Genomic DNA, 24,870 nt, shown 5'->3' on the forward strand with positions numbered 1-24,870 from the left:
AACCAGCTAATCACTGCACCAGGAAAGGATTTGAGAATCAAGGAACCAGAATGGGATTATGATGCCCAGCTCTAGGAGATCAAGCAAGAATCTCATCCTGTCTTACTTGAAACGTTGTTAGGACATAGCAGCCAGGATTCAGTATTCAGTAAGATGTATTCTTTCCTGCAGAATCCGTGTGATGATAAACGACACAAAGACATCTGGTCTAGGGAGAAAACTTGTGATCATTTACCAAAATTCCTTGTCATTGGGCCTCAGAAAACAGGTAAGCCTAGGCAAGGATGCTTCTGGACTTGCTGTCATTATTAAGTTCTTGTGTCCTAACAGCATCGAATCTTGTTTTGTGACCTATGCAAGTTTATTGCTGAACTGCTGTACCTCCTCACGGGACACCTTTTATCCTACAAGCCCCGAAAAGATCCTGATGTTGCCATTTATTAGACTTGAACTATAAATGCTTTTGCTATGGAGTTTAAAAAGGTTTTACATATGTATCAAAGTTTTGATATTTTTGAGTTTAAGTGTCACAGTTTCCCTGTTTTTTACTTTTTGTGGCTTTGCCTAATTAATACCTGAGTTAAGTTATGAAAAGGTAACTTATGGTTCAGAGTCAGACTGTTTTATACTGTACATCAGCATTGCATTGATTTCTGTTCAGAACTATGGTTGTTATTACTCACAAATTATTTTATATGTGTGTTGTTAAAAACAATCATTAAGTATTAACATGCGGTATAGTTGTTTTCTGTAATGCCCCAATCTCCCCAGGCTGTTCTCCCTTGGTATTTTCTTGTGCACTGAAGGACAACTGTGTAAGGATGTAGTAAAAGAGAATGAAAGTATTTCACCAATGAGATGACACTTTCAATTAGAATATTTTATACTTTCTTCAGTGTGTGACAGTTTTATATACTTTGCTTATATCCTGATTAATTAAAGTTTTTATTGAGTTGCTGTATCTTGAATTCACTACTTGGACTTGAAGCACCCTCGTCAGGGAGAGCCCAAACCATAACACAAAGCAAACAGTCACAATAAATAAGCCGCAATGAAGACATTTGTAATACAAGCAAGTAGATCATTTTAAAGGTTATGGGTAAAATTTCCAGACTGTTAGATATTGGTTGTTGAAATCTTTTCTTCCTCCAGGAATATGAATTGTGTTACAACAGCAAATTAACACATGAGCAGGGAGGGTAGACAAGCAACACATACTTTCAGATATATCATGTTTTTGTTGTTTAAAATGTGCATTAATTTCCTTCCAACTCCCTACAGCACTGTGAACTTGAGAATAAATAGTAAAGAAATAAAACATCCCTGTGTTGTAAAATTTTGTTAAAAATTTAATTTAAAGACAGACCCTCTATCATTTGTCATTGAATATTATTACTGCTTTGTTATGCTAGAAAACCACACGTTATTAACTATAAATCTTTTTCCTCCTTATTGTTTATATTTATAAAACCAATATGTTATACCTTTAGATTTTAATATGTGGCCTAGTTGTGTGGCAATGATAAAGCTTTTAGCTGTTTTTGTTGTTGTTGTTGTTTCTTCTTTTTTTAACTTTCTCAAATAAAATAAGAAGTTAAAACACAGGAATTGCACATCTATATTCACATGGCATGAATATATTATTTAATATGAAAATGGTTCTAATAATTTGAAAAATCCAACCATAGATGCCTGGTTTTGATATTTAGTAAAACATCCACTGCTGTCAAGAGATTGCAAATCTCCTGAAGGGAAGTCACAAGTATCCTGTAACTACCCACCTTTGAGCACACTCAAATTTCAGTGACCCCTGATGATGCAGTCACCCCTTATAATAAATATGCAGTACAAAAATTGGCCTTAAAATCCCCTTTTTACAGTTGTCATGAGACTAGAAGAAAGTGAGATCCCATTTTCCCACTACTGAATCCTTGATGGGATCCTCTGCTGAGCTCAGGCAGGGAATGACAATGGACCAAGACAGTGGAGACTGGGACTTCAGAAGCTCACACTATGTTTCTAGCTTCCTCTAGACAGTTCTGCACCCTCATACTTGGAAGCAACATTACCAGTGTGAGAGAGGATTTCCAATAGTGTCACACTTAGCAGATCATTTGAAGTGCCATTTGTTCAGTATTCATTTCTCATAATTTGCTTGGCTCAGTCTGGCACATTAAAAGTAAAGGTTGTTTGTGTAAAAATAGATTTTCTTGGTTGTTACTAAGACAAAACCCTTTCCTCCAGTTCCACTAAGTGCACCAAAGGGATTGTACAACAAATGGCTGACAAGAATGATAAAAACAGAAGACAAAAATAAAAACATTTCATGGCAGCAGACATAGAATTCATGGTTGATAAAGAACATCAAGCCATAGGTTTCTTGTTCCTAGTACAGTGCATTTTCTCTGCTACCAGGGGAACAAGAGGACACTTCACATCTTCCAGATACTGTTGGCATGAAGGTGTAGGGCTCAGATCACAAAGGCAGACCTATCTCGGTACAATTTCACAGCCATTGAATGAATAAAAAATTCTTTATTCTGAGTGAGGTCATAAAGTATCTATTATTGAATATTCAGTGATAACGTTAAAGCATTCATTTATCTGTTCCCTGATCCAACCATGCTCAACCCCTAACACATATTAAACTATCAATTTTCTCAGTTCTCTTGTAGGTCTTAAAAAAAAATCAAATCTCTTTGCACCCCGTCCCTCTAGTTTTCCTCATCATTATTTAAATTTTTGTAATCTGAAAACACAATTAAGGATCCCCTAGATTTCATGTTCCCTTGTTCCCTTCCATTTTCCAGTCTGCCTCTAATTCACTTTTCTCTGGAATGTGTGGTTCTTCCTCTCACATTTTCTCCTTTGTGATCTATTGTTTTCAGGAGCAAATCAAATTAATTCTTTGAGACTCCTCTCATAACTTTAATAACTGTATTTTCTACTGTTTTTGAGATGTTTCTTCTGGCTGGCATTTAACTTCTTATCAGGTCATGTTCAGTTCTTAACCATCTCCCTCTCACTCTCTTTCTCCACTGATTTATGTTAGTGATTATTTCTTAAATAATAAACATTCAAATGAGTATTAGATTTGCCTAAGGATTTTTTCTCTTTGAAATTCTTTCAAAAACAGTTGGCTTGGATGGAAATAAGAAGTAGTTTTCCCATGGCCAGCAGACGTAAGATCCTGTGTACCACACCTGCATATCTCTGAAATTATAGTTCTGGACACTCAGCAATGGAGATTCATAGCTCTAAGCTTTCACAGCTGGAAACCAACAACTGTAGGTGCTCAGATCTGAGGAAGCTGTGAACCTTTAAAGCCAGGAGCCATGTGCTCTGCAGCTGTAGGCCACAGCTTCCAATGTCAGGACCCTCCACATTTGAAGCCCTCTGGAACTTCAAGGCAACAAAGCTCACTGTTTCAGTGATTTGGTTCTTTGTAGCTTTCTCTTCTCAGGTCTTTTATCTTCTCTCCAGTTGCTTTCTAATATTTCCACCATTTTTGTAGTTTAAAAAGTGTCTGCTGCCAGACATGGATTGAAACATTTTTGCCACGTCCTGGTAGCTGAATAACCAAACAGTGAGCTTTCAAGTCAGTAGCTCTGAACTATGTAGCTAGTGTTGTGGTATCTAAGCTTTGAGTTTTAGAAACCACAGTAATAGCCTCTGGAGTCACTACCTGGACTCTTTCTAGATGCTGGTCTAGAAATGGAAACCCAGAATTCCATCTGTTTTTATTGTTACTATGTCAGTCATCACTAGTCAGCATGAAAACAACTAGACAATGAAAGACAACTAGGGAGCATGGTCACTTGGTATGAAGACCCAGATTCAAGCTGGCTCCCCACTAAGGACTCTCCAGCCACCACCCTATAACAAGTACACCTAGATCCCTGGCAATAGGCTGACTGAGACACTCCAGTTACCCTCTCTGTCTTTGTGACCAACAACCAGTCCACACTGCCTTTGTTGTCTGTGACTTCTTGGTGTGTTTCTCCTATTTAGATTGACATATTCCTTCTAGTATTATCTGTAGAGCAAGCATAGCAGTCACAAATTCCTTTATCTGGTTTTCACTTATTTCTCTTTCAATTTTTTTGTTGTTGTTTTGATTTTTCAAGACAGAGAGTTTCTCTGTGTAGCTTTGGAGCCTGTCCTGGGACTCACTCTGTAGACCAGGCTGGCCTCAAACTTATAGAGATCCACCTGCCTCTGCCTCCCGAGTGCTGGGATTGAAGGCGTGCACCACCACTGCCCAGCTTCTCTTCCAATTTTAATGGATAGATTTGCTGGGTATGATAGTCTGGGTTGATAGTTGTGAGTTTTAGGACTTGTAATATGTCTTTATATGCCTTCTGGCTTTAAAGGTTTATGTCAAATTATCAAATATTCAGGAAGACACTATGTTCAGGGTTAGTTATTGATTTCTTCTGTTTGTCTGGCATTTCAAGTTACAGCCTCTGTCTTGTGTCTTCTGTTTACAAAATACAGCCTTTTTATCTTCAGCAGTGTGGCCAAGGAGCTTGGAACAAGTTTCCCCTGGCAGGGAAAAAGTCTGGAATTTGTTGACTTCGTAAGTCAAGTGAATCTCACAGATATCTACAGAACATTTTACCTAAACACTAAAGAATACACATTCTTTTCAGCAACCCATCTACTTTCTCCAAAATTGAACACATTTTAGTACATAAAACAAATCCCAACACATGTACGAAAATTGAAATAATAACATGCATTCTGTCTGGCCACGCTGAAATAAAACTAGGTATTAACAGCAATAGAAATGACAGAAACAACATGAACTCATAAAACCAAAAACACCCCCTGATTGTTAACTATATTTTTATTGATTGTAGCCCTGATTTTCATTATATCTTCTCTCCTATTTTATGGGACATAAAACAAGTCCCAACACATGTAGGAAAATTAAAATAATAACATGCATTCTGTCTGACCACTCTGAAGTAAAACTAGGTATTAACAGCAATAGAAATGACAGAAACAACATGAACTCATAAAACCAAAAACACCCTCCTGATTGTTAACTATATTTGTGTCAAGGAGTTGACACAATCTAGAAGGAATTTTTAAAAATTCCTAGAATTTAATGAAAATGAAAACTTAACATACCAAAATATATGAGATACAACAACTTCCACAAAGCCTGAGAAAATTCAAAAAGTCATGAGGACATACTTTAAAAATCTGTATTTAAACAAACAGGGAAATCTAAAAGAAATGCACACATACAAACACACACACGTATATAATATATATATGTATATGATGTGTCATATAGACATTATATATATATATATGTATGTATGTATGTGTGTAATATCCTACCAAGCTAAATAAAGGTAAAATAAATTATTTAAATATACCTATAGTATTCAATATGATTGAAGTGGTAATTAAAAATTTCTTAACTGAAAAATTCAAGGGTCAGATGGATTTCATACATAATTCCATCAAAACTAAGGAAAGAACTTACACTAATGCTTCCTCAAACTATTTCATAAAATAAAAAAATGAAGGAACATTTCTACATTCTTTTTACAAAGCCAGTAACACACTGATACAAAAATTTGACGAAGATTCACTTAAAATGGGAAATTAAAAGTCAGGCTAGCTGCTGAACATAGATGCAAAGCCTCTCAGTAGAGTACTTGCAAACTTAATTGAAAAACACAGCAATAAGGTTATCTATAATGATCATTTGGTTTCATCCCAGAGATGCAGGGATTTCTCTATATTCATAAATCTTAAATGTATTTGACCACAACTAACCCACAGCCAATATCTTTTTAAATGAGAAAAAGTTCAAAGCATTTTCATTAAAATCAGGAAAAAATAAGGATGTTCACTCTACCCCTATGCCTGTTCTATATAATATTTGAAGTCTTAACTATAAGATAAATGAAGGCATAAAGGAGATAAAAATAGTAAAGAAAGAAGTCATAATATCCTTATTTTTGCATATGGATTTCAACATAGAGATTCCAGAAGAAAACCATGATTTATAAATACATTCAGGAAAGTAGTAGAATGCAAAAATTATGATACGATATTTGATATTTTTCTATGTATAAATAACAAACATATTAAGAATGAAATAAGGAAACAATATCTTTGAATATTCAGATATATGGGTTTCTTTGGAATACATACAGAGGTCATGTGAGGAAAGCTTTCAGGAGTGGGTAGATAGACTACAGTGGTGAAAAGGATCAAAAGAGAATAATAGAACAGGAACAGTTAGATCAGGAGGGGGCCAAGGTAGAAGAGGAAAGACTGAGAGGGATAAATAGCATAAAATACCTTTCAAAAAAGTCATATAGAAACCCATTGCTGTAGAAACTTCCTAAATACATGCATATAGGAAAAAAGTTTACATGTAGTTATCCTAGAATAAGGCAATCAAATCCCTACTAGGCAACATAGGGTGAAAATAGCCATTACCAAAAACTGCAAAGAAATACCATTTTTGGAGCTATTGGAAAGTAAGGTCTCATCAACCAAACATTACAAGCCATTGCCAATATTCTTGGTTACCTTATAGAACTTGATAGCAAAACTCAATTGCTAAAGATACCACATGCTTGAGTCATAGAACATGCAGAAATCAAGCTGTTACTGATCCATAAGGTTCATCCATTCTGGTTTGCTTATATGAGTCTGAATGCTGCTCTGCATGCTACTGGAAGAGAAAAATAATCATCAATTTTATCCAGCTCTGCATTTTGAGTAATATATAACTAGCCTGGCAAGACATGCTGGAAGGAAGGAAGGAAGCAAGGAAGCAAGGAAGCAAGGAAGGAAGGAAGGAAGGAAGGAAGGAAGGAAGGAAGGAAGGAAGAAAGAAAGAAAGAAAGAAAGAAAGAAAGAAAGAAAGAAAGAAAGAAAGAAAGAAAGAGAAAGAAAGAAAGAAAATTTGCTTGTGTCCTAGCTTGTGTTCTATTCCTGTGATAAGCATCATGACCCAAAGCAACTTGGAAGAAAATGTTTTATTTTACTTACATGCCCAGATCACAGTCTATCACTGAGGGCAGGAACTCAAGGCAGAAACCTGGAGTCAAGACCTGAAGGAGAAACCAAGGGATGGATGCTGGTTACTGGCTTGCTTCCAAGCTCACATTTATCTGGTTTTTTTTTTTATGTCTTACTTCCCACACTACCTCCCCAAGGGTAGCTAGGCCCTCCCACACCAACATTATACAAGAAAATTCCCCTTAACCTAGCCTACAAGCCCACCTTGACAAAAGTATTTTCTCAGTTGTCTCTAACTTGCACCCAGTTTCTGCTTTAGTTTTTTTATTTAAATTTTATTAAGACAAACAAACAAAAACCCAAGCACTGTAGTGTGAAGGTTGCCTTAGAACATTTGCCAAGGAAGAGATGTCTTGCCTGAGAGCTCCCTGCATAAGACATCCATACATAATGGTTAGGGTCTTTGAACTGTCATTCAAAAGGCAGAATGACTGTTCCCTATAATTTTGTTTATTCAGAGGATTAATTAATTAATTAATTAATTAATTAATTAAAGGATATTTATAAAGAGAAGACTCAGGAAATTAAAACCTGCAACAGTATTTACCATTGCTTAAATACCATCTACTTGCCATTTAAGGACAGTTTTGTTCCTTATTTGATTCAACCTATCAAACTTAAAGCCACTTGCTTAATAAATTTCAAATGCTATATATTTAATACTCCTTCCATGCAAAGTGATGGATCCCTTAGGTCTGCTGTTTGTTAGTGTCTTTAGCTACTCAAGCCTTTGTTCAATCCTTCTATTACCTATGTACTAGACTCAAGTACACATGTGAACTTCAAATTTATTAAGGTAAACACATGTGGTTTTCTGATCAAGCATTATCACCAATCATCACTCCTATGTCATATAATGAATAAAATATCAACTTATATCAAGTATTTTTATCTACTTGATTGAAATTAAACATCAACAATGATTCACCAGATTTAGGTGCCAAAAATAGAAAGGCTCTCTATGCCTGTGGCACTTACTCCAGAAGGAAATTGAAACACAGCTTTCTGCACTTCTACCTGGACTGGATCTCTCATCCACTTTACTTTGGAGATGTAGCAACATTAAGTAAGCTACTTAGATAAATAGAATCACAAAAACTAATATAAATATATTTGCATTGTTATTTAGGGTATTTGCTAGAGCGGTCACCAGAGTAGACCAGTCCAGGCACCCTCTGGACCACTGCCAGCAGTCCAAGGTGGATTGTTATTAAAATGAAGTACATCTCTTTAGTGATAAGAAAACACTAGAAAGAACTGTTCTACTGAATTTTGTTTTTGGTTAGAATATGACAATGATAGTCCAATCTTTTCTTTTGCTGCCATATAACATGTACCTTCTTTTCTTTGTAATAGGAACAACTGCACTTTATTTATTTCTTCTTATGCACCCTTCCATCATCAGCAATCTCCCTAGCCCAAAAACCTTTGAAGAAGTTCAGTTTTTTAATGGCAACAACTATCACAAGGGAATTGAGTGGTAAGAATAACAACAAAAAGTGAACTCCAATATTAACACATGCTCTATCATTGCAGAGCAATTACAGATGTGTGCATGGCATCTGCATAATTACAGAATAAATTTGTTATGCTCAATTATACCACAGTGAATTAGAAATTAATTTATAATGATGATATGTTTAATCAGTGTTGCTTATAATTTGATTTGGACAGTGCAATAATGATAATATTTTTCTGGTAAGTTAATATGATTGAATAACGAACATTGCAGGGTATTTTTCATCAGAATTATTCATAGGGATATTTAAAATTCTCTTCAAGCATATTCTTATTTTACAGTTTCTCCATTTATTTTATTAAACACATAATTTGTCTTCACAGTGATGCCTGAGGTTGCTTTTATTTTGTACTCTGGGACATGTGTCTTCATTAACCACATGAGCAGTGTATGTTGTATTGCAATGTAGGCAATATTTGTCATGCAAACTATAATAGAGCTTTTCCTAAACCATATCAATTCCACTCACACACACACACACACAAGAAACATTAATTAGCACTTGATAAACGATGGAAAACATTTAAAATAACAATACTTTCCATAAGCTGAAACAGAATAAACTTAATATTGGAGATGGTATTCAGTCTGGTGAATTCTTCTGGCTGTATCCTAACTTTCCAAGAAATTATGATCTTAGATTTGATTTCCCTGGATTTACATTCTCAAGGAATATAAGGCAAATCTCATATGAGGAAAATTCCTTTTGATGCACAATTTGTAGCATTTAATTTTGTGTGTCACCATAACACATGAACCTTCTAGAAATAAGACCCATCAAGGGCAATGCCATTGGGCCGATCTCACTTCTCATCCTGAGTGAAACTGTGTTCACTCTGCATCTGAGATGTTGCTACCCTATCTCTCTTCTAAATTTTGGAATTACACGCAAATTATTAAAGAAAGAAAAGCAATTTTCTCTTATCTCTAAGCTCAAATGGAACACGAATTTTTAAGCAAGAATACAGATGAGATTCTTCAGTACTCTTCATTTGGGAAACATAATAACAAATGTCAAAGAGGAAAATAAGTGCCTTCTATGAATTCTTAATTGCTCTCATTATTTTTTTCTAGAACATTTGAGGGTGAGAGAAGTGATGAGGTGTAAAGAGGGTTACACACATAATTAAAGCCTTGTACTGAATTAGCCTCAGAACATATTGATTCCATAATCTACACAGAGAGGAATGTTCTGACAGCATATGGAGGAGTGAACCTATGGAGGCATTGCAGGATCGACTGACAGAAAATAGCCCCTTAATTGCTCTAGATAAATTATCATGTGCTGATATTACTGCATATATTAGCAAATTTTATAGAAGTTAAAAAGGAGAACAGCTATGCTTTAATCTGTTTAATTTTTTATAGCTGTTTTGACTTACATGTCTTTCTGTCTTGTGAACTTTAATCTCACCTTAAGAATCTTAGCATTCAAATTTGCAAACACACATTTACTATTTAAAGTTTCATTCAAGCAAGATTGTACAATATTGTATTTTTCAGGCATAATCTGTAATTTTAGGTTTGGTTTGTGACAGCAGAGAGTATCAGTTCAAATCCACTGTATTATCCCATCATTCATTTTCAACTCTCTATCTTGCTCTTTCCTTTGCCTTAAATAAGTTGTAAGTACATAACATTCTGGGTTTCTTTCACATTAGAAGTACACAGCATGATGACTATTTGGATGATTTTATAACACACTAATTTGAACTTGATGCAAACAAATGTAAGACCTGTTCAAATTCCTCCTGTTGGGAGGATGGCAGAATGAAAAATATTGCCCAGATTAAATAATTATCTTTTCTTACCTGCAGGTATATGGACTTTTTTCCTACTCCTTCCAACATTACCAGTGATTTCCTTTTTGAAAAGAGTGCTAACTATTTCCACTCAGAAGAGGCTCCCAAGAGAGCTGCATCTCTTGTTCCCAAAGCCAAGATCGTTACTATCCTTATCGACCCATCGGACAGGGCATATTCTTGGTACCAGGTATGAATGAAGAAAAGTAGTGCTGAGTACATTCAGGTTTAGCTTGTTTTAATCATTAAATAAAACCCAGATATGCTAAAGAGTCAAGTGCAAAAAATCCTCGGTCAAAAATCAGACTGTCTGTTTGTCTTTCTATCTGTCTATCTGTCTTGTTTGTCTGTCTATCTCTCCATCCATCTATGCATTTTTTTCATTTAAATATTTAACTCATGCAGAATTGTTGAACGGATTTTAAATAATAAAATGACAGAAAAAAAGTAATAAACAGTTGTGTGGTGGTGGGACACACCTTTAATGCCAGCAATTAGGAGGCAAAAGCAGGTGGATCTATGTGAGTTCAAAGCCAGTCTAGTATGTAGAGCTAGTTACAGGACAGCCAGAGCTAACAAAGAAACTCTTTCTTGAAAAACAAACCAACAAAAATAGTAATAAACAAGAATTGACATATTTCCAAAATCATACAAATATGTAAAATTTTGGCCCGTCAAATTGTCTTTAAATTAAAAGTCAGCATCTAAGGAGTACATCTCTAACAGCACAAGGAAAATTACTTTGAGCTTTCATTTGCGTATGATCTCCAACTTGTCAAAAGAATGAATGCTAGTATCAGTAAACAAGTGAGCAAAGGAAACAGACTACTATACATCAAGTATAACCACTCAATAGTTTATGTGAAAATGGCCAACTGGGAGGTCAATAAAATATAAATTAAAATGGAATGCTTTTTTAAGAAATTAACAAGTTCTGTGTTATATTTATTTGCTGGCAAGATGTGATGATAAAGGTCTCAAACATTTCACTAAAAATATATTTAGATGTTTTCTGAAAACAATTGATAATAACATAATAGGCATGTTAAAATCCTTTCTTCTGTGATTACTGACTTTGGAATTGATCATAAGGAAAATTTCAAATGGATGGACAAATGTTTAGGTACGTTGAAGCCCTATCTATCAAATAATAGCAGAAGATAAAGCAAATGTGCAGAATTATAGATTTAAATATTGTGCTGCTACATTTCATTATCATTTTAATTAATAAAATGTCAATGAACTGTTTTTATCCTAGTTTTATACATAATAATTCACAATTAGCATTTGTTTGTTAGGGTGCTTTAAGAAATTCTGTAAAGGTATGCTGAGAACAAACACTCTCTATAGTCCAAATGAACTTTGGACTTAAAACTAAAGGACATGTAGGCATCAAGTGTTTGAAGGCGAGGATAACAACAGAGGAGTAATGTTATAAATGAAATCCTCTGGCTATAAAAGCTCATACCCCATTTAAAGAGTTCACGGTAATGCCATTGTGGCCCCAAGGAAAACTCAGATGGATACTTCAAAAGTTGCGTCTGAAATCCATAAGGACTGTCATCTGAGCACCTGACAATGACCACTACCATATTTTTTTTAGGAAACATCACTAAATCTGCTACTTAAAGTATAGATTAGGGTAGTTCAACGGACCATTCAGAGATGTCAAACTCGAAGCTATTGTAATAGCCTTACTGAGAAATCAAGACTAGATAAAGCAATTGTGTCTAAAGCAAGTAGACACAAAAGGGGATATAAAGTAGTGTGCACCTAGGGGTGAAAATCAGCAGAGCTTGATGAAGACGGTTCAAGAATAAGTAAAGTTTCCTTCACATTGGGCAACTGGATGATGAGCCTACATTTCCATGGAACAAGTGCAGGAGAAGGCAACAGGAGGTTGTGGGTGCTAGAAAGCAGGTGATGGTGAGAGTAGAATGCTAGAGTTGGGGAAATGATCATAATGTGTAGACCCTATGCTAATATGCATAATAGAGTCAGTCATGTGAAACTCTGGGGGAAAATCTGAGCTAGAGACAGGAATTTATGAATCAGAGGCATGAAGCCTGTGAAACAGAAATAGTGAAATCACCTCAGACAAAGTTCAGAGATGAAAAATGCTCAGAAAGATGAATTGCAGGAATCATGGTGAACACAATGACTCCAAGTACAAGAGAAGGCAATGGTGTCAGGTAGAGGTTGGAACTACAGTGCCGGGGTTACTAAGAAATTCGACAAATTTACAAGCTAGGCCTGAGTCACTTTAATTGAACTAAATGATGTGGCAGGAAGTGTGGTCCTTAACAATAGAGTTAAAAGAAAAACAAAAACAAAAACAGGCAGTTTGGTCCACACACAAATGGGGAAGAAGGAATCATGGCAGCCACTGCTAAAGACTCACAAGTGTGACTCTGAAGGAAAAAAATAAAACATCACAGGAGTAGCAATAGGCTTAGAGAAAACATGTGTGGTCATATGAATCTAAAGAGAAGATTAAAGACACAGTAGAAAAACAAATGGATAACCAATTCTGTAATTGATTATAAACTCAAGATGAGGCATTTGTGATAAATTGTTTAATAAATAGAAATGTATTTTCAAAGCATAAAACTGAATAATATAATTAGAAAGAAAACACAAGGAATACTGTGAAATGTCATCCTTTGGACATGACATAATTATTGCGTGCCTGAGGTCACATTAGATGTGGCTACCTGCATAAGACCTGAACAGATCAAGGCAGTGAAAATTTCAGCATAGATTGGGGAAGGGCTCCCAAAGCTCCTTCCCTAGCTAAGAAGCTATTGGCAATTTATGACTGCTAGGGAAGGGAGAGTCACTTTTCTTTAGGAATATGGCCACCCGTAAGTTGGCTATGCTCTAATGGATGACTCTAGCACTCATGTGCGCATGGGCAGCACTAACTGGACTCAGTGGATCAAAAACAAATAAATACATATAAAAGAAGACATAAAATTGATGTCAAAGTAGAATGTAAGTTGGGAAGTAAGACATGGAAAAGAGCAAGATACATGTGTAATATTTTGAAAGAATAAAGAAATATTTTAACTAAAAAAACTATAGGAATATTAAAATAATTGTATATAAGAATTAATACATTTTGATTCTATAAAACAAGAAAAAAGTGAACTGCTTAGAAACAATCAAAATTGAATAGAAATCAGCAAAGAGCTATTTTATAAAGGATTTTCTTTTTTAAAATTCTACAGGGATCTCATAGTGAAAAGTATTTTATTGACTCTCAGTTACATTATTTATATTTCACTGACAGAACAAATAAATATAAATTGATGGTAAAAAAAGTAAATGAGAAGTTATAAGGCAAAGCAAGACAAATTCATTTCTTTTAAATACTACCAATAATTTATATACAGCTGTATCTTAGTGAGGATTACCATTGCTATGATGAAACACCATGACCAAAAGCAATTTAGAGAGGAAAGAGTTGATTTGGCTTATGCTTCCATAGCACTGTTCATCATTGAAGAAAATCATGTCAAGAAATCAAATGGGGTGAAACCTCATGCACAGGCCATAGGGGAGTGCTGTACACTGGCTTTCTCCATCTGCTTCCTAATAGAACCTAGGACTACAGTCCACAGATGGTATCACCCACAATGGCCTGAGCTCTACTCCATCAATCATTAACTAAAAAAATGCCCTATATCCAGAACTTACAGAGATATTTTCTTAATTGAAGTTTCCGCCTTTCAGATGACTCTAGCCTGTGTAAAGTTGACATAAAACTAGCCAGCATGGAGCCGGGCGGTGGTGGCGCACGCCTTTAATCCCAGCACTCGGGAGGCAGAGCCAGGCGGATCTCTGTGAGTTCAAGGCCAGCCTGGGCTACCAAGTGAGTTCCAGGAAAGGCACAAAGCTACACAGAGAAACCCTGTCTCGAAAAACCAAAAAAAAAAAAAAAAAAAAAAACTAGCCAGCATGTAATATATAACATGTAGAAGAGTAAACAAAAAAAGCTAAATGTTAGAGGAGGTAGAAGGACCAAATGCAGGCAACGAATGTGAGTTATGAAAGAGGATAAAAAGATAATTGCTTTTCTATTTCTAACTCTGTCATGGATTTTTCAGTTTTGGTGGTGGACAAGTGCATAAAATGTACTCTATACTGAAAGTGTGAAATCCAATATGAAGTCCTACAGCTTCGGAATCCCTGTTCTAACTGTATAGAAGTTTATTAAGATGTATAGACTTTGCGTCTGGTGAATTTGGATGCATGAAATTTTTTATTTGCAAGGCTTTTATAATAAAGTTAATTTAAAAAACTATCAAAACACTGAGATATAAACTTTAATTAAAAGTTTTAAAATCAAATATTGTGAGAATGCTGAATGTGTAATCTATTCAGGGTAGACTAAAATGAATGTTTTATATAGATTAAATCACTTGAATGAAATAGAATGTACATAATACAGTGCTTACCTATGACTACTTTCCAAATAAATTCTTTGAATACACAGGTTTAAGGGAATTATTTTTTTCTGATAATACTTTTTATTGCCAGTATTGCTGAAGCTAGGGCCCCAAAGTGCTCCACATTTCAAAATAATGTAGCCTATTACTTAGCTAGACCTGTCCTTTCAGTAAGGGCCATAAATCTGCAGCTCAGCAGGTGTGAGTCAGAAACCAGCACAAATGTCACCTGCCACTGTAATTTCTACCCCACATTTCTATAATGGACCTCACAGAGGAACTAAAGTGCTGTTTTTCCATAAAATATGTTCCTTTGTGACTTTCTGGTCATATTTTTATGCTAATCTTAGTTGCAGGGATATAAAGAAAATTTGATGCTAAACTTACATAAGTCAATAAGAGCCCATTGAGCACACTCTTGTCACTGATGATAACAGAAGTTTCAGCCCTGCTGTACTCTACTAATACGCATGCCCTGCATGTTTACAATTATTTTTCCAATTAGGGAACCTCTACATGTTTTGTCGTTTAGGCTGGTTATGTAATCTGCATGCTTTCAGCATGAGAATAAAACAAAATATTAGTTTCACCTGTCAGGCAGTTACTTTAACTCTTGGTCTTAGACCTCCCCCCCAAACTATTTTTCCTTTTCTAGAATAATTTACATGTAAAATTTACTTATAAAATAAAAACCAGCTCTGCCAGACATAGCAGGCCCTATACATTACCATGCTTTTTCTGGGGTAGACTTTCCTCCATATTCACTTCAGATATTATGAAACACCAGTTCATTTATATGCATACACCTTATACACCTTAACACAGACTTACCTTGCCTTTTCCACTTCTATTTTCCTTGCTTGTTTGCTTATCCTCTAATCATTGAAATTTTTGTCTCAAAAAACATTTGGCTCAAAAGCTTCACCCATTATTAAAGTTTTCTCATTGGTCAGTCTGGATTACTCCTTTATTGGCCTGGCTGTCACCATTAAGATACTTTTTTTTTTTTTTTTTTGGTTTTGCAAGACAGGGTTTCTCTGTGTAGCTTTGCGCCTTTCCTGGAACTCACTTGGTAGTCCAGGCTGGCCTCGAACTCACAGAGATCCTCCTGGCTCTGCTTCCCAAGTGCTGGGATTAAAGGCGTGGGCCACCACCGCCCAGCTTAAGAAACTTCTTATCCGTCAGTCAAATATATGACTTTGGTATTATCTATTGCTCTACTATCTCTCATGCTAGGTTTCATTTCTTTAAAGACAACAATTATGTTTCACATCTTTTTATATTCAGAATTTACCACTATTTTTTGTTTTTGTTCTAGGGACGAGACTAATACATTTTCAAACATCTTCATTAAGTCTGACTCTCATTTAGTTGGGCTCTGTTATTTTTCCAAATGGTAGTTTTGTGTGAATGACTGTTAGGTTTTGATACTGAAAAGCAGGAGTGAAATAGTTTGGTGGAGGCCCATAGAGAGCAAAAGCACTTTGAACATCCTCAACTTGAATAGGACATCCCTAAGCAATGGTTAAAAATCAGAGTCTGAGGTGTCCACAGGCATAGGATCTGTCACACAAAGAAACCATCAGAAGGAACTGGGAAGATGCAATAGGCCAAGCAACATGTGAGATCACTCATGTCCATCTAAATTGCAGCATATCAAGCTTAATTTTTGTATCTAATAACTTTCATTTCTAATCAGACCCTTGTAGAAAACCTTTTCATTCTGTCCCTGTCTTTTGCCTACATGTTTTAAAAGCAAAACAACCCCAAATATATCTGCATACCACTTGAGATTTAGTTTAAATCTGCTCGTTAAAATAAGCAATGTGCCAAATGCACAGGTCCACATGCATACAACATTATGCAAACATTTAAAAAAACACTTCACTTTTCCTTTAAAGCACCAGCGATCCCACGAAGATCCAGCTGCCCTGAGGTTCAATTTCTATGAAGTCATCACAACAGGACATTGGGCCCCACCTGATTTGAAAACATTGCAGAGGAGATGTCTGGTACCTGGGTGGTATGCAGTACATATAGAAAGATGGCTGACCTACTTTGCTACTTCTCAGGTAATGGTATGAAATTAGGTTCCATTTACATCACGATTGCATTGCACTGACACACAGAAAATGGAATGAGCTTCACAACAGGTAACAGTTTTCAATAGAGACAATAAGAACTGTGGATTTTTACATATTTTTTATTTTACTAATGCCATTCAATGTAGTCAGATGGCTCTGAAGCATGTATGTAGGAGATACCATCATGAGTAATTGGTTTCAAGGAATACATTGTCCCAAAGGAAACATCATATAATTCAAAACTGAAACTCTTCAGTAACTAGTAGAGAAGCCAGTTAGCCAGAGACTTTGTAAAAGTACCCACATGCATCAGGCGGTGGTGACACACGTCTTTAATCCCAGCACTCGGGAGGCAGAGCCAGGTGGATCTCTGTGAGTTCAAGGTCAGCCTGGTCTACAGTGCGAGGTCCAGGACAGGCACCAAAACAACACAGAGAAACCCTGTCAAAAAAAAAAAAAAAAAAAAAAAGTATCCACATGGATTCCTACTTTTTCTCTGTCATGTGAGAACCTTATTGGGAAAGAAGAGGTTCTTATACTAGATGACTATAAAGAGAAAGGTCTTAGCAGACCACAATACGATTTGAGAAAAACATCCTCCATGTTCTTCATTTAAGCCCATAGTGCAATTTAAGCTCCAAGGAGACTCTGGTATTAATACTCTTTTTAAACATCCCCTTGGGCAAGTCTCATATTCTCCAGTAATGACCCAAGGTGAGAAAGTCAGGGACAAACATTTTCTTCTCATTCTCAGTCATGGTTTGTAAGAACAGATGGGATACTTTCACCTGAGTGGTCACTCTTGAGCCATTGGCCTCAAGGTTAGTGATGACATTTAGTAGGCTGGATGGTTAGTTGGTAATATAATCTAGAGATGGGAAACCCCTGTGTATATTATAATTCCAAAGCAACAAACATTTGCATCGACTTCTGCTTAAAAATAAACTGAGTTCATAATTCACCAACACAAAAACCATTTCTAAGGAAAACTTTAAGTATTATTAGTTAGGAAAGAAACAAAAGAGCAACATTCAAATGTGTGCTATGTAATTCATGTTTTCTTCTCAAAGTGACCTGACTCATTAATGCCATACCAGGTCAAGAGGGGCAGCTTGGTAGATTTAATTCCGTTTTGTTCTTCATACACGACTATTTTTGGCTTTGCAGTTGCTAATTATTGATGGACAGCAGCTGAGATCTGACCCAGCCACTGTGATGGATGAAGTCCAGAAGTTTCTAGGAGTTACACCTCATTATAATTACTCTGAAGCACTAACGTGAGTCTATTCTTATGCTTGATTTCACTTCCATTATTTGCCATCGTAAATTATTACTGGTCTGTATGTATATAGCATCATTAATACTAGCTATGAATTTATACATCATTCTGCTACTCAGACACAAAGAAATATTCTCATTACTCATAAGATATCTCCTTTTAATAACAGGCATACTTTACATTATAAAGTATAATATGTACTTTATATTATGATAAATCTTGCTTTTGAGCCTTTCTCCAATGTAAATTTGTTTAGGTATTTTATATGTCTGACACTTTGTGTACAGTGTCCTAAAATCTGAAGTTACAAAGGCGAAAATGACTTGTCCTCTCAGAGCAAGTTATAAGTGAAACATGGGCCTGCAATGGTGGCACACACCTTTAATCCCAGTATAGGCAGGTAGACCTCTGAGTTTGAGGCCATCCTGGTCTACAGAGCAAGTTCTATGACAGCCAGGGCTACATGAAGAAACCTTGTCTTGAAAAAAATAGAACAGAACAGAAGTGAAACATGGAAAGTCATCATTCCCTTTGAGACAGTGAACAATATTTAGGACAGATTTGGAGAAGTGCTTTTGTGTTTGTTTGTGTGGTGCTATTCCTGGGGATATATGAATAAATGTCTACTTACCCCAGATAGGAAACTGACAATAGACAAAATTACAGATACACTGAAGTCCACTTTGATGAACCAATGAGTTTTATTGTGGTTAATAGAGGAGCAGAAATAGCTCAAAGACAACTGTTATCTCTAAACTTCTGTCCCAGCACAGACAAAAGCTGCAAACTTGGAGTATAATCCACAGCTTACAGGCAACTCTATAGGTTGGAGGTGGCCATTTCTGGTGCTTCAGTTGGCCTGAACCTTTTCCAAGCAGCTCAGTTGGTCTTTGTTTCTTTTATGCAGCTTGACTGGTTGGTACCGGTTTGTTCCTGGCTGCTTCTCTAGTTTCTGCTTCTGCCAGGCTGCTTGCCCTGAGTCTTCAAGCTCCTCAACTCCTCAGACAGTCACTGTCAGAAGTTTTTATTGTTTGTATTTATTGTTTATATTTTACTGTTTATATTTATTGTTTATATTTTATAGTTGTATTTATTGTTCAGTTTCAGGGACTTCCTGCAGCTATTTTGAGTTGTTTATTTCATGTCTTATGGAACTTCCTTGAAGGATGGAATGTTTCAGTTCCCTTTAGAACATCCTGTTGTTTCACCTCCTTGAAAACATCCTGTCCTAAAGTATTCGGTAGTTTCATCTCACTTTTCCTATCCCACGTCTTAAGAAGTTTGCCTTCAAGTTTGAAAGTTTAGGCTCAGAGGAAACCATTACAGAACAATGTTTTATTCTGCATTTATTAAAATGTTTATAGCCAAATGGAATCATGTAGTAATCTATTGTTGCATCATGAACCATTACTAAACTTTGTACACATGATTGCAGCCCTTTTGCCATGATCATGGGTTTTGTAGGTCAGTGATTAGAAAGGATTGCACTGAGAATTGTTTGCTTTCTACCCATTGATATGTAAGATTACTATAGTTGGAAGTTTTCCTGTGTCCGCAGCTGCTCAGATTTAGTAAACACACAGAGGCTTATGTTAATTAAAACTGCTCGGCCATTAGCTCAAATCCTACTGACTAGCTTTTACACTTAAACTCAGCCCATTCCTGTTAATCTGTATGCCAACATGTGTTCTGTGGCTCTACTTCTGTGCAATTACATGCTGCTCCCTGGATGGTGGACTGGCATCTCCTGACTCAGCCTTCCTCTTCCCAGAATTCTCTTTGTCTGCTTATCCCACCTATACTTCCTGCCTGGTTACTGGCCAATCAGCATTTTATTCATCAACCAGTCAGAGCAACACATATTCACAGCATACAGACTGACATCCACAGCAGATCACCACTGGGAAGACCTGAGTATCTGTTTATGACTCAAATGTCGAAGGACTGAAATTATCTGGAGGCTTCTTCATTCACATCTTTGGCTACTGAGTAAAAGATTGAATTCAGTAGCATGAAGTTTCTTTATATAGCTTCTCTTTGCTCTTGGCCTTTTCTCAATGAACTAGTTGCATTCTTAAAAAGAATGTAAAGCAGAAGAACCATGTGCTCTAATATCACAATGGCTGCTGTGACCTAGGCTTGACAGCCACAAAATTTGCTTCATGCTTTGTTCTGTTGGTCACAACAGTCAGTAAATCAAGTCCAAATTCAAGGGATGGAGATGCAACCCATCTCTTGGCAGGGAGGGACATAGTATGTGACAAAAGGGCATGTGGAATAGCATTTATGTTGCCCTCATCTTGGGATGACAAAACTATCTATTCAAGTAATTTTAAAATGGGGTAAGCAAGTTAACAAAAAGAAGTACTCCAAACAGCTGAAACACACTTTAAAGGGGCATGTACTTTACTCATAAAAGACTCCCCCAAGCTCTGATATAAAGCCTATTAAATTTTAGGCAAAATTCTAACAAGCCTGATTATATAATTTCCCAGTTCACAGAAGATTAGACTCAGCAATTAGACAATTAGAGAGGGTAATGGAGGGACAGGAAAAGCAGTAATGAGATTGGGTTTTTCCTTATCCACTAAAACAATCCTAATGAAGTTCTTACCTACACATGGAAATAGCAGCCACATAAGGCATGCCCCTGTTGATGGAGTAGACAAAGCTTCCCATAATGTGTTTTGCATTAATAGTTATTGATGTTGGCATATCTTGCCCTTCTCAGCAGTAGCCTAGGTAATGGTTCTGTCCTTTTTACTGCAAATAGTTGCTTATGGCTCGATAAACCTGTAAAGTCATACTTATCAAGGAGAGTTTATAAACAAGCACAAAATATATGGATTTTAATATATTTTACATATCACAAAATTTAACTACCATAGTGATGCTTGGCATAATAAATGAAGTCCAATGTCAGCCAACTCAGGCCCTAAGAGTTGTTTAACAATTATGTGAAAAAGCTTTGACTCTTATGTTCACAATTTCATGCTTGTTAAAATAAAGCCATGAAACAATGAATTGATATAACCTAGAGAAGATCTGTCTGTTAGACTTAGTGTCAACGAAGTTAGCTATGCAATAAATGGAACAGGACCCCAAACAGTCAGAGGCACAAAACTGTATGTTTGAGCCGGGCGGTGGTGACGCACGTCTTTAATCCCAGCACTCGGGAGGCAGAGCCAGGCGGATCTCTGTGAGTTCGAGGCCAGCCTGGGCTACCAAGTGAGTTCCAGGAAAGGCGCAAAGCTACACAGAGAAACCCTGTCTCGAAAAACCAAAAAAACAAACAAACAAAAAAAACTTGTATGTTTGAAAATGACCTTCAGTATTCAGGATGGCTCATTCTCAAGTCTGAACAAAGTTTTGACTTACAACATCTGCTGTGCAGAACAAGAAAAACCCGAAGCTTACTCTAAGACCCCACACTACCAGAAAGGAGAGATGATGTCAGCATGGGTCCAGACACCTCAGTTTTGTTATCAGTGTTGTAGTTTGCCTTAACACAGTTAAATATTCTCATCCTGAGGCAGAAAGTGCTGTTTAGGGCCATCGTGCTACCAATGTCCCCATCTCATTTTGCACAGCAAGCCGAATTGTTTTTCCTCTTGGGAAATTAATGAAAGCTAGAAGAAGGCCTGTGATATACAAGGAGCAGATTGGAAAGTTCAGGTTGGAAATGACTCTGTCTTCTTTTATCCATTTGACTACTGATGTATCTGATTTTAATTGGTAACATGTACAAGTACAACCTAGACAGCATGGATCAGGACACTCTAGCAATAGGTCAGGAAGGAAACTAAAGAAAATTTCCCTCATGCCATAAAAGAGAGCAGCACATATGTGCAGAGGCAAATTTCAGGTGCAATGGTGTTATAGGAATGGGCCCAGGGCAACAAAATATTCTGCAACTAATTAACTTTACATCCCAGTCAATTATGCTTCATCTTTCTAAAACATCTGCTGAGCAACAAAACTGCAAACCTTTTCCATGTTTTATGCATGCAGCAAGTCCCATAGCGATAAATTTAAATTTCCCCTTCTTATTTGGTTCATTCTTTCATTTTTCCTATCTTGTTAGTGCTCATCAGAAATTCTCATACATTTGACTTTACGCAAAACAGTTAGGCCACACATCCTTTCTTTTGTAACTAAGTTGCAACCATAGAAATAAAATAGCATTAGAGCTTCTGTGAGCGTCTAGGGAATCTGATTGGGTCAAAGCTACAGCACCGCTTCCCTTCCAGGCCCCAGCGTCAAGGACATTGTCTGCCAGCAGGGCTCTACCAAAGTCCAATTTATCTTCAGCTGGTTGTACCACAGGTGTCAAGATGTTTCATAGGGAGGTTGGCATGTGCCAGGGACTGCTTGTGAAGTCCATACTTCTCTCTTCCTTTCCTCATCTTTTGCAAAACGGGATTGCTGCTTGGAGCACTAGCGTGTGGCTGATCAGTCTTTGACTGGTCTTGCAATTGCAGTGGGCATCTTCTTGTTCTTTGTTGACTTAGTGGGACTGATTGGAGCTGTAAAACACCATTAGTGTGTGTGTGTGTGTGTGTGTGTGTGTGTGTGTGTGTGTGTATGTGTGTGTGTGTGCTTGTAGTTATTGTTCAGTTTTATGTCTCTTGTGCTTGGTTAGCTTTGAACTGGGGACAACAAGTTCAGCTCCTGCAGTTTGGCTGAATCAACATACCAAGAGCAGGAAATGACAAGGGGAATATAAACTGTGAGTTCTGAAGTTTTAACTTCAAACGCTACCTGGCTGGCTGATTGTGTTGATAGTGGGCACCAGCCTTCCCCACATGCTTGAGAAACTGGGCAGCACACTGGAGAGGTTTCAGGCATGTTGGTGGCATCATTTTCTTCTTCAGGTTTGCCCAAGTCTTTGATGTTTGACTAACCTACCAAGAATCAGAAAGAGCCTCTCATTAACAGCAAGTGGGCTGTTCCTTTGCTGATTATGACCTTGTTCACTTTCCTTGGTTTTAAGTAAGTTAATTTTCCTGTTTAACAAAGAAAACAATGTCTGAAAAATTACACTAGCAACAGTGGAATAGTATCCTCTACCCTTCTTGAAATGGTTTGTTTTCATCAATGAAAACATTTTGTAACTATGGCATCCTCTGAGCCTTGATGGTACCCGTGATCTACCACACTCAGTTTCAGCACTGTCAACCATGGCCTCTCAGCACTTTGGCCCTAAAAAACAAAGCTTTGTGTCACTATAGTGTCAATCACATGGTGGATCTCCATCAATGCCTGGCAGCAATGTTCTATATCACACTGTTTTCTATGCAGAGTTTCCACTAGAAATTCCTGAGGATTATGAAGACCATGAAGCTATGGCATCTAATATGTTAAAAGATCATTATGGAAGATCCCATTTTTTTTTTGTCTTTTTAGGAAAGTTATAGTATGGTGAGAATATGAATACAAATTGACAACTTAGTAGACTTTAATAATCACAGCAATATATTGTTTAGGAAATGATGGTTTAATGTTTGAATTCTATAAGTACAAAGAAGTGGTATCAGAAGCACGCCAGTGTCTGATTTGAGTATTCTGCCTTGTCATAAGATGAATTTCAGAGACTCAAGGTGCATTCCTCCATACCTTTTACATTCTCTCCTAAAGATTATTTCCAATGACTGTATTGTTGAACAGTTTGCTATTAGTGTAGCATGTTCCACCCAGAAATATATATATATATATATATATATATATATATATATATATATATATATACTTTATTTTCTTAAAAATAACTGTTTTTTTTTTCATGAAATTTCTCACTATCACAGTGGCAAAATGTCAAGTCTGTACAGACTTGAATGTGGTATCCGCCCAATCTGAAGGTGAGATAGTCTTCTGATAGGCTAACATGTGACAGCCAGAAGCCTTAAGTACTGAAGTACAGCTATGAGATTCACCCAACAGGACTATCTGCCTTCAACAACAGGCAAGAAGGGGGCTCCATTCTGCTGACCAACTGTGGTGTCTGTGTCTCATATCTGAAGACATTGTAATGACTTATATCTTTACACATTAAAAAAAATTTTTAGAGACATAGGTATCCATTTAAATAAAGATATTTTTAATAGAAAGAATATCCAAATTAACAAAATCAGAAACAAAAAGAAGTGTTTAAGTAGGACAAATTCATTCTTTCTAAGTACAATGTGATACTGTTTAAAACAATGTTTTAAAGCTTTTTTAACTATGAAAAAAAACTCCAAGTTCATTTGAAGGATTAAATGAAATACTATAAAAAGTAAATTAATAGTATTTTGTTACATTTTATTCACCTTTTGAAAGTTAAAAAAACCTTAACTCTAGAATAGAATACAGTATATATATATATATATATATATATATATATATATATATATATATATTTCAAATTGGAAGGCTTAATTATATTTTATACCCAGAATAGTATACCTACATGAAATTCAGTCCCATTAATGAAACCCATTAAATGATTTCAGAGAAATCTTTAATATGTTTTGACATGAAACTCACAGTCATAAATAAACAAAATATCCAAAGGCCCTTTATATGTAGGCTGTAGTTTTAATATTTAATCATTTACTTTATTACAGATTCATAACTAAAATATGGAACACAACGATTTCAATATAAAATTGTACTGCAGGCCTATGTGCCTTTTCCCTTA

The 24,870-nt window shown here is 36.2% G+C and overlaps 1 protein-coding gene across 1 annotated transcript in view; it reads left to right on the forward strand.

Moving 5' to 3' along the window:
* Nucleotides 1-24,870, forward strand: part of Ndst4 (N-deacetylase and N-sulfotransferase 4) — a 284,281-nt gene that overhangs the window by 256,649 nt on the left and 2,762 nt on the right. Inside the window, exons 7-11 of the mRNA XM_059265003.1 lie at nt 172-268; nt 8,413-8,536; nt 10,393-10,567; nt 16,730-16,900; nt 18,080-18,189. Coding sequence (XP_059120986.1) covers nt 172-268; nt 8,413-8,536; nt 10,393-10,567; nt 16,730-16,900; nt 18,080-18,189 — 677 coding nt within the window. The remainder of the gene's footprint in view (nt 1-171; nt 269-8,412; nt 8,537-10,392; nt 10,568-16,729; nt 16,901-18,079; nt 18,190-24,870) is intronic.

This window comes from Peromyscus eremicus, chromosome 6 (assembly GCF_949786415.1).
Source record: "Peromyscus eremicus chromosome 6, PerEre_H2_v1, whole genome shotgun sequence".
Taxonomy (NCBI): Eukaryota; Metazoa; Chordata; class Mammalia; order Rodentia; family Cricetidae; genus Peromyscus; species Peromyscus eremicus.